General features: G+C 41.2%; 1 protein-coding gene across 2 annotated transcripts in view; it reads right to left on the reverse strand.

Moving 5' to 3' along the window:
* Positions 1-9,838, reverse strand: part of LOC117554623 (anoctamin-9-like) — a 52,919-nt gene extending 43,081 nt beyond the window's left edge. The window contains exons 1-2 of one of the 2 annotated variants that reach the window (XM_034229071.1): positions 9,646-9,838; positions 7,855-7,920 (exon numbers count right to left, since the gene is read on the reverse strand). In XM_034229071.1, coding sequence (XP_034084962.1) covers positions 7,855-7,920; positions 9,646-9,666 — 87 coding nt within the window. In that variant the 5' untranslated portion in view covers positions 9,667-9,838. Of the gene's footprint in view, positions 1-7,854; positions 7,921-9,645 lie in introns of those variants that run through there. The other variant, XM_034229072.1, reaches the window with a different exon arrangement.
* Between the last annotated feature and the right edge of the window lie 1,354 nt (positions 9,839-11,192).

Raw genomic sequence — 11,192 nt, forward strand, 5'->3', positions numbered from 1 at the left:
GTACGCATTTCAGATTGTTGCCGTGCATGCGTACCAGTTATGTGCACCCCTGTCTATAACATAATCTTCCTGTGCCAGAATAATGCACTTGAACGCATCAAAGCTTTGTGATTGGCGTGACCCCATGTGTCGGGGCGTGGCTGGTGGGCAGTGGGCACTATTTTGCTGACGTTGTCCGTGTCAACAGGAGTGACAGTCCGCACACACACACAAGACCGCAATTATGGCAGAAGCAAAAAAGCCCAAAATATATAATTTTCACTCCGAGTGGGAGGATGATTATTTTTGTATCTATTCCAATTCAAAGTCCATCTGTCTCATCTGCAATGCGAGCGTGGCTTTATCGAAGAAGGGTAATTTAGGAGCGGCATTTCAAAACAGTGCACAAACGCTACGAGACGGAATTCCCTCCTAATTCTGCCCTACGCTCCCAAAAGGGGAGGGGCCTGAAAGGACAGCTAAATGCACAGCAGTCCATTTCCACCAGGCCCAACAACAAGAGCAAGGCTGCTACCATAGCATCTTATCGTGTCAGGCACGTTCTTGCTAAACAAATGAAGTCTTTCAAAGACGGCGAAGTTGTGAAAGAAGCATTCCTGGATAAACGATCTGATAAAAAACGAGTTGGAAATCGAAGGGGTTTTGGCATCAAAGGTGATATGCCTCGGGACTCAAGAACCGGAAAAAAACAGACCAATGCTGATTACCACAAATTCCACTTTCGAGAAAGGAAAAATAATGTCAAGTCTCCACAAATTGAAGAACGCATCAGCAAAGTTCAAGTTATAAGTGTGGCAAACAACCTCTCCAAAGAAGAACGGGAACAGAGGAACGACCTTGTCAAGAAAGCAAAAATCAAAATGGAAGAGGACGGAACGAAAATGTGGCGGTTCAAAATACAAGGACCAGTGTGGGATGAAAGTTGTTTTCAAACCAAATTAAAACAAGACAGAACCCACACATACATAAATAATAACAACTCAGAGAGTAGTAGAGGACTTTCTAAGGGCATTCAATATCTTTAGACTAACGCAGATTCTGTTATGAATAAGAGAAATGAACTGGTAGCAAACATTGATAAAAATGACCCAGATATTATAGCTATTAGTGAAGCACTTCCAAAAAACCCACAAGTACCAATCCAGTTATGTGAATTGAAAATCAGTGGATATGACATTTTCAGCAATCTAGATGAGGGTAGAAGAGGTGTCTGTATCTACACTAAATCCTACCTCAGAGCAGTACCTAAGAACTTGAAGGGCTGTACATCTACAGAATCTGTGTGGTGTGAAATACAACTCTGCAATACGGACCGTCTTCTGGTTGGATGTGTTTACCGGTCACTAAACTGTCAAAAATATCGGCAACTCTGAAACTAGAAGTTTAGTTGAAGAATCTTCCTCACTAAACCGCAGCCACGTTTTAATTATGGGAGACTTTAACTATCCTGAAATTGGTTGGCAACCCATACGGGCACCAGAGAGTGAAAACCACCCTGCATCCATGTTCCTTGAATGCTTGAGAGACCACTACGTATTTCAACATGTAACAAAACCAACTCATGCAAGAGGAAACCAAACCCCACACGTGCTTGACCTAATTATCACAAATGAGGAGGGAATGGTTGAGGATCTAAGCCATGAAGCACCACTAGGAAAAAGTCACCATGACTGCCTGTCTTTCAAATGTCTATGCTACCATGAGATATGGGATAATCCAAACCGCAAGCTCATCCTTGATAAAGGAAATTATGAAGGCCTGAAACAGGAAATGATTGGGACAGACTGGGCACAGACCTTTGAAAACAAGTCAGCTTCAGCACAGTGGGATGCCATGGAAGAAAAAATCCTAACAAGTTGCAAGAGGCACATCCCTATGTCATCGGGAAAAAGTAAGAAAAATTGCTCTACTCCAGAATGGATAAATGATAGAATCAAACATCAAATCAAATCAAAAAGTGCAGCTTACACCTTACAAAGGTTATCTGGTACAGAGAGTGACCGTTGTTCCTATGCAAAATTGTGCAACCAAGTTAAATGGGAATGTCGGAAAGCTAAAAGAGAGCATGAAAGAAAAATTGCAAAGGAAGCCAAAGAGAATCCGAAAGCTTTTTATAAATATGCCAGAAGCAAGCTAAAAGTCAATGCCACAGTCGGAGATCTGAAAAAGGCTAATGGCAGCCTGGCTCAAAATGACAAGGACAAAGCCAATACACTAAATTCCTTCTTTGCTAGTGTGTTCACAAAGGAGGATACCTCATCAATACCAGACTTCCAGGACAGGCTATTTAACACTACACTCAATAAATTGGACTTCATATCAAAGGACATCCATAAAAAACTATCGAACTTAGATGCCTCAAAAGCATCAGGACCGGATGGCATCTATCCCAGGATTCTCAAAGAACTGTGTGACGAACTAGATAAACCCTTACTTACTATATTTAAAAAAATCGCTTGATGAAGGTGTGGTACCACAGCCTTGGAAGGATGGTCATGTAACTCCTATATTCAAAAAATGTGACCGAAACAATCCTGGAAACTATAGGCCCGTCAGCCTTACAGCAGTAGTATGCAAACTCCTTGAATCCTTGGTGCGTGACGCTGTCATAGAACATCTTGACTCAAACAACCTATTATCAGACCGCCAACACGGCTTCGTCAAGGGCAGATCCTATTCAACCCAGCTCCTGGCCTGCCTTGACATATGGTCTCGTACCCTGGACGAGAGAGGAAGTCTCGATGCCATTTATTTGGATTTCCAGAAAGCATTTGATATTGTACCTCACAAAAGAATACTGAAGAAGCTCAATGGATATGGTATCCGTGAAGACATACTCACCTGGATCTCAGACTTTCTCAAAAACAGGCGACAGAGAGTCTTTGTTAACGGGAAACCATCTGGATGGTGCCCAGTTCTCAGTGGAATTCCACAAGGTAGTGTCCTGGGTCGTGCGATGTTTGTCCTCTATATCAACGACCTACCCGATAATGTGAGCTCCATGGTCCAGATGTTTGCAGATGATACTAAAGTCTTCAAGGAAATTAAGTGTAAAGAGGATGCAGAAAAACTCCAGTCAGATCTCAGAGAAATGCAAAGATGGTCCGAGTGTTGGCAGCTCAAATTCAATGCAGCAAAGTGCAAAGTAATGCACTTAGGTTTTCTGAATCAAAAATATGAGTGATAATTCAAACACTATAAACCTATCCGAGATGCAGAATGAAAAGGACCTTGGTGTGAATGTTGATAATACCCTGACATTTAGTGACCATATCCTTTGGGCAAGTAACAAAGCGAATGGTATCCTAGCAATGATCCGCAGATCATACACTTATTTGGACTCTGACGTAGTTTATACATCTCTCTTGTACGGCCACTCCTCGAGTATGGGAATGTCGCTTGGTCCCCCATGTACAAAAAGGATGCTGAGCTCATCGAGAAAATACAGAGAAGGGCAACGAAGCTGGTTCCAGAACTAAAGGACCTACCATATCAAGAACGACTGCAAAGTCTTAAAATCCCAAGTATGTATTATAGAAGGGCGAGGGGAGATATGATCGACGTTTTCAAATATCTCCACAACATCTACAAAACATCATGCCCACTACAACGGGATTATAACACCGGGACTCGTGGACACTGCCTCAAGTTGAAGAAACAGTACTCAAGACTGGCTATCCGCCGCAACTTTTTCAGCCTGTGTGTGGTTGACTTGTGGAATGATCTACCAGAAAGCGTTGTCACATCCAAGACTGTTAACTGTCTCAAATCCTGTCAAACATCACCAATCACTTTGTGACTGTTGCCAGCATCCATAGTAAATAAAGAATCAGTGATCTACTTATTTATTTATGAGCGACTAAAAGGCCTTAGGCCTATTACAGCCGTATCCTATTGATTGAAAGAGACGAGAGAGCGATACAGGGAGAGAAACACAGAAGAAGAGAAACACAGAAGAAGAGATGAGAGCGCGGCAGAGAGAAGTGGAGAGGAAAGTGAGTGAAGAGAATAGTTAGCGATACAGGGAGAGAAGCGGAGAAGAGAGCGAACAGGCGTGTTAGCGGCAGACAGGGAGAGACAAATAATTACACATAGCGCTCTCCAAGAAAAGGAAAGTGGACAGTGAGAACAGAGCTTTTAACCCTGAGTGGACGGACTCATTCATGTTCATCCTGCCCACTGGGAGCACAGAGCCAGTGTGTCTCATTTGTTCAGAGACCGTGGCGCTCATTAAAAGTGCCAAAACGCCACTATGAGACAAAACACTCCCTCTCAAGTCAGAACTGAGGTCACAACAAATAAGCAGTCTCAGAGCCCAATATGATCAGTCCACCAGGATCAAAATTAAAACTAATTATTGTTCCTGGGTAGGCTAACCGAGGCTAACCAATGAGCACCTGCATGTGTGTATGAGAATGGCCCTGACTCCATTTCAGTCCAGATCTAAACTCCTGGCAGGACAAGCTCAATTCTCGCACTGAACAAAAACAAGTGAGTGAGGGACTGCAATATGTGACGACCCCTGCCTTGTTATCTCTGGTGTGTGTATGTTCCTTTAAGGTTTACCCTTTGGTCTATCAGCTGGGATTGAGGACACCTGGCGGCTGGAGCTAGCTGGATAAAGGACCGGGCCGGATCTCGCTCTCTCTCTCTCTGGCAGGAGGATACAACGCGATCAGCCACGACCAGCTGACCTCTTGTTTCGTCGTTTGTTTCGCCTGTTTGTGTCCTTCAGCAGCAGTGAATAAACTCTTTTTTCTATTCACGCCCTCGTTTTCTGTCGCGCGTTTGTTGTGGCTGAGAGCCAAGCCATGACAAATATAAGAGGGAAAGAAAGAGAAACTTTAAAACTGTTCAATTGTTATGATTTGTAAAGACTGATATTGTTCTATAATCGGCTGAAACTGTTAAGTCATGATGTGAAACGGTTAACAAAGAAAAAGGGAAACTCAAGCTGCTGCTACACTTTATTTTATTTATCTAAAATTAAGCACTTTTAAGATGCACATATTTTCAAAAGCTATTTTATTTATTTTTAAATGCAGCCCGAGAGGAACATTACACATATCCACAGTATTTTACTGTATATCTGTAGAGTTCAATGTTAATTGACAATAAATATTGTGTTTATGAATTGTACTTTCTTTATTTGATTGGCAGTCAGTTGTTGATGACATGCAGACGTTGATAAGCTACAGCTACTTCAATATATATCACACTAATTCATAAAGCAAGTTAGACATTTAGATGTTCCGACCTTTGCATGGGGAGATTTTCTCTAACTGGACCTCGTTGGATTTGAGTTGAATACCCCTGATATAGAGGAAGAGGTTTCAGAATGTAAGGATCTGACAGTGACTTTGAAGAAGAGGATGAGATTGAGCATCAGGTAGTTACGGGAAAAAAAGACGAGCCACAGGACCAGCGGGCAACAAAACGAGTAGCACTTTAATTAATTAATGTGATCTAACAAATGTAAAAGGGCAAATATTAACCATATATGCTGTTTATAATGCTTTTAATTGGGATGAAGTAAACATATGTTGAGTATTTTAACATAAAATGGTTTGATTGTGTTGAATTGAAACCCAAAAAGGCAGCGGGTCCACCACACCCACGAACACTGGCTGAATAACAAAAATATAAACACCACACAAGGGTTAATCATATTAAGATTGGCTTAAATCAATTTTTGCAAATGGATTCTTCACATATGATAAATGAGAGGTAACATTTTATTTATGTTATTATTTTCACATATTTCTCTCCATTCTTCCAACGTCTCATCTCTCTTTTGTGCGTATGCGTGGGTCAAGAGTTTGCGTGGAGGAACGCACATTTTCCAGTCAAGTTTGTTTTTTATAAATCGCAAAGATTGCTTTATAAATGAAGCCCCAAGGCCCTATAAATAAAGAAACCACGTCAGATGTGTAATATTTAATGCAGCCGAACCGTTTATTACAATGCATTTATGTGATGACTTTCAAAGGGAAAAGCAATCACATTAAGTATGATTTTCTTTTCAACACATTTTTTTGTTCTATTTATCGTTTCAACTACGTCTCCCGAAATGCATTGCGAGTAACACATCCAATCACAGAGCTTCAACGATTCCAGAGGATCATGGGTAGTGTAATGTCTTCGTTCTATCCACAACTTTTTTTTATTTGATGAGTACTGCAGATATCACTGTAAAATCAACCGACAGTGATGAGATTACTAATTTCCGGGTATATGAAGCGTGAGCTACGCCCCTAGAAACGACGTTACTATGAAAACGCCAACACCGGAAATACTGTTTTCACTCCGAGAGATGACGATACTTTACATGGACACTGGCCAATCTAAAACTTCTTTAGTAACATACATAGTATATAAACATTTCCCTGGTGAGACCTGAACAAATCTTCGTATTCTCCACAAACTGTTGTGTTATAGTGAACCAAAAATCGTGATGGAGGCTTGCTTGTCAACACCCGGGTATTTCTCCAAATACCCAGGTGGAAACTTCTGTGTAGCAATGCAGTGGGAGTCACCGACTCATGAAGGAGACACGGGACGAGCAGGAGTTCTGATGTCAAACACTGATATTTAATACAAGCATCGGCCGGAGAAATTCACATCACAAGTCACACAGTCAAAGGTTCTGACTGCACGGGTGGTTTGCAATGTCAAATCTGATCAGCCTCGCATCTTGGTAGACCTTTTAACTAGTTTACAGAGAGTCAAATCCACATATTGGGGATGGGCGTAAACACATCTGCAGACACAGGAGATGTCTCTCACGTCTCTGGAGCTTAGAAAACCCCCCTTGTGCCCACTGGTGTCAGGCCATAAACCCTAGTATCAACATACGACAGCATTAACACATTCCTTACGGGAGATTAGAAGCAGGGATGGTCGTACATGGTCACACCACAAAATAATGTTAAATGTCTAGGAGTAAAGACAAAATGAATCCCTAACACTGACGTCTCCCAGTGGACCAACGGGACATGTTCACGTCTAGCCGTGATACCAGGTTGGTTTGGTCCTACATAAGTTATTGTGGATTTAATTGTCTAATTAACGCCATCAACTTTTCAACTTCTTGAAAACACGTCAAAGCATAAAGCCAAGTTTAGACTCTTGGTGACTCAATTAATGGGAATTTAGCCGCCACAGTGAATACATAATATGTAAAATAATGTGTGATAAAAGTATTATTTCAGGACTGTTATTCATTAGATATACTCGCTGGTAACACGAGAGAAACTCACATTTTATAAGCCTTTATCTACGGTGCTATGTTGCCAGATCAATTACTGAAAAATATCAAATGTAAAAAAATATATATTTATGGAGAAATGTGCATATGTTACTAGTGGGACAGTCAGACTGTAATACTTTCAAACAGCAAACCGTTTAGTTGGTTTGCTAGTTCAACTAACCAGGGCCGCCCCTCCCTACACGCAGGCTGTGTTGGGCCTCATCTTAAGTATATCCTGTCTGATGTATGTGTCATAGCGTGGTGCTAGCAAGCATACCCACTCATCGAAGCTGGGCTCTGTCCCAAGAAGCAGGTTTGGATGTTTACACATGTTTAGTTGTGTGCAGGTCCATGTTTCAGATTTGGGGTCTGTCAGGTTTAACTCAGCTCAAAGTTACACCATGATAGAACAGAGAGCACAATCAATAAGATGCAAAGACAGAGCCCGGTCTAATGTATGATGACGGAAGGGCCTTTAGGATGACACTCTCTGTTTGTCTAACAGCACCACACGCAGGTTTCTCTGTCCATGCAGGGTCAAAGAATCCTTTCATATGAGCAGATATATTCTCTGTTTGCATGTTACTGATGACGCTTATACTTACCAATGAAGGAAGTAAAGGCTCAGTGCTGTAACCCTCCTTTTGTCTGTCCGACAGCTCCAAACTTTCCTGTAACACACACACAGAAAATAAATAACACAATCATCCTCAAGTGAAATTCATTATAGTTGAAGCACACTGCTCTGGTGTGACAAGTGAGCTTATGATGGCTAATGGTATTGCTCCATAACACACCTTACCGACTATCTTTTCTAACTTCATGACTCTTCTCCCCTTATGCTGTTGTTCAATTAGGTAAGCCATGGATCTCACAATTAAGAATATTTGATATATGACGGGTCACAATCATCTTTCAGAAGTAAAACTAGTGAGCTGGACTTTTCAAGAAACCTTTTAAATTTACAAATCTCTACAAAGATCTGTAGAAAGTAATTATGAGCCTGCTATATAATATGTTTTTTTCCCCCCATACTGCTCCGACGTTATCGGTACTGGAGAAATGTAAAATATATATAAAACAGCTTTCATATTTATTATTGCTACATAAAAGTTACCTACATTTAATCGAACCAACTCTGTTTCTAACTTGCAATCTCATTATTCTTGCTCTGTGTGCGCGGCAGCTCTCTCTCACGCTGCAGCGTCGTGCACACAGAGATCTGCGCAGCGTTCTGGAGTTACCCTAACTAAGGCTCCATGTGGACAATGCTCGTTTGCCATTTGTTTTTCTGCGTTAGCTCGGAAACACAAGCAATTATCCGAACAATCTGTCCGAACACTTGGCCAAACATCTGGCCAAGAGGCATCACATTCATTTGGAGAAATGCACAGTTTCCCACTTCCATAATTTGTAGCTCTAATGTCTATTGTGTGTCTAATTTGAGTAACGTAATCACGTCAGGTGTGCAGTGGTGGGAGAAGTCAAGTACTCAGATCTAGTACTAATGTAAAAGTAAAAGTACCAGAGTGAAGGAATACTCTGTTAAAAAGTTAAATATTGCATCCTGCATTCAAAATGTTACTCAATTTAAAGTAGAAAAGTAAAAAGTCAAAGTAGTCATGGAGCAGATTGGTCCATTTCAGAGTAATATATAATGTATGATGTGTTTTGTTATGAAGCCTGGTAAAGGTGGAAAGTAACTAAAGGTATTAAATAAATGTGGGTCTTAAAGTAGGGCCTACATGATTTATTGAATTCAAGTGGAATAGAAGTGCAAAGTAACACAAATGTAAATACTCAAGTAAAGTACAAGTACCTCAAATGTGTACTTAAGTATAGTGTATTTGCACATTGAATTTATTGTCGAAATCTTAACTCATCCTTTGGGTTGGTCACAGCTTGTTTTTGGTTCGTTGGAACTCTTTACAGTTTGAGATCTCTCTCTCTCTCTCTCTCTCTCTCTCGAAACTCAAGCAGGGTGTGTACACTGCTCCTGCTGATAAACGGGTTCCATTTCTGACCCACTGCACACACGCAGTGTTCATCTGCTTCGTTATTACATTACATGTCATGTCATTTGTTAGTCGCTTTACATACATTCAGTAGGCTACTGTGGACAGTAAATAAAATATGTTTTCTTAGTATTTTAAGGAGATTTCTTGTTGAAAATAAAGAGAAGTTCCTGAGTGATTCAAATATTCTACAGTGTTCCTCTTTTTAATTCTTAAACCGGAATGACTGGTCAGTGCTTCTCGGTTAGACAGAAGAATACACGTCCTTTAAATCAGAACTACTGAAGTCCGTGATCTCGGACAGGGACACGCAATGGTCAGCAGTGTAACTGTAACGTTTCAATACAAGTGTAAGCAGCCGTTTCCCGGGCCAGGGCCTACCTCGGCGGTCCTGAAGAACATGTTGTGTCCCGGGTTGAAAGGCAGTATTCTCCCTCACATGTTCACCATCCCTCGGCTCACTGCTCCAACAGGAACTCTGGCTGCTGGCGTTCACTTCCGCATGTCCACGCGTAACTGCTGTTCGTGAGCGCGCACACAGGTAAAGGTGAGCCGAGCCGCTGACGTCACATTTGTCATCAACGGACCCATTTAATGCTGCATTCAATGTTCCACGGGAAAGATAGGAAACATTACTTCTAACTTCTACACTCTAAAATATGTTAATACGCTAAGGAGAAGAGGTGGGTTTTAAGAAGCGCTTTAAAATCAGGCAGTGTGACGGCTAGCCCCGGACAATAATATAATATAACAGGCCTAGGGTACATTGACCGTGCTTTACGTGAACTTCATCATGACACAAGAGAGGACGGTAGGAGTGTAATTTCCCGTGTTCAGTGAATGCAACGGAGGCATGACACCAGACCAATCAGAGAGTTGCATGGAAATAAACGTGTGATTGTGTCATTCAAGCTCGGCTCTGTGTGTGTGTGTGTGTGTGTGTGTGTGTGTGTGTGGTGTGTGTGTGTGTGTGTGTGTGTGTGTGTGTGTGTGCGTGTGTGTGTGTGTGTGTGTGCGTGTGTGTGTGTGTGGTGTGTGGTGTGTGTGTGTGTGTGTGTGTGTGTGTGTGTGTGTGTGTTGTGTGTGTGTGTGTGTGTGTGTGTGTGTGTGTGTGACAATAGCTAGTGATGGCAAAATGACGCTTTGAATGAAGCATCGAACCTTGGACAATTGTGTCGGAAATAGGTTCATTGAAAATATCATATTCTATTTGCAATTAAAGATTGACAATTGTGTGTATTGGGTTATTGAGAAGAGACTAGATAGTGGTGGACATTTTTTTGGGAGGAGAGGGCCTTTTATCAGTTATTAAAGTTGAAAAACAATGATTAAAATACATCCATTCCGGGCTTTGAACCAGTTGCGCGGAGGACATCGCCGCATTCGGGCCGCCGGCTCTACCCACTGGGCTATCTATTCCCTAAAATATTGAGCTGTTTTTATTAGGGCTGTCAAACGATTCCAATTTTTAATCAGATTAATCACAGTTCAAAAATGTATTAATCATGATTAATCACCATTCGAACTATGTCCAAAATATGTCATTTCTTTATGTATATTGTTGTGGGAATGGAAAGATAAATGAAAGAAGGCGGATATATTATTTATTATTATTATTATTATATTATTATATTATTTATTATAACATTTTTCTGCGTGTCAAAATGAAAGACAGCGCACACACCTATCAACAGGGCCGTTTCTTCCTATATGCGGACTATGCGGGGCATAGGGCCCCCGCGGCCACTAGGGGACCCCAAGCTGAAAGTATTATTTTTTTGTATTCATCCAAAAAACAAAAAAAGTTTAATTCATACAAACAAAGATGAACAAAATTAGTAGACGCTTGTGGAAAGTAGCCCTCCCGTGCATCATCCTAATACAGCGGCATTATTGCGTCAAAAACGTATAGAAATGAAGGAGTACAA

The sequence above is a fragment of the Gymnodraco acuticeps genome, unplaced genomic scaffold, assembly GCF_902827175.1.
Source record: "Gymnodraco acuticeps unplaced genomic scaffold, fGymAcu1.1, whole genome shotgun sequence".
In the NCBI taxonomy this organism is placed as follows: domain Eukaryota; kingdom Metazoa; phylum Chordata; class Actinopteri; order Perciformes; family Bathydraconidae; genus Gymnodraco; species Gymnodraco acuticeps.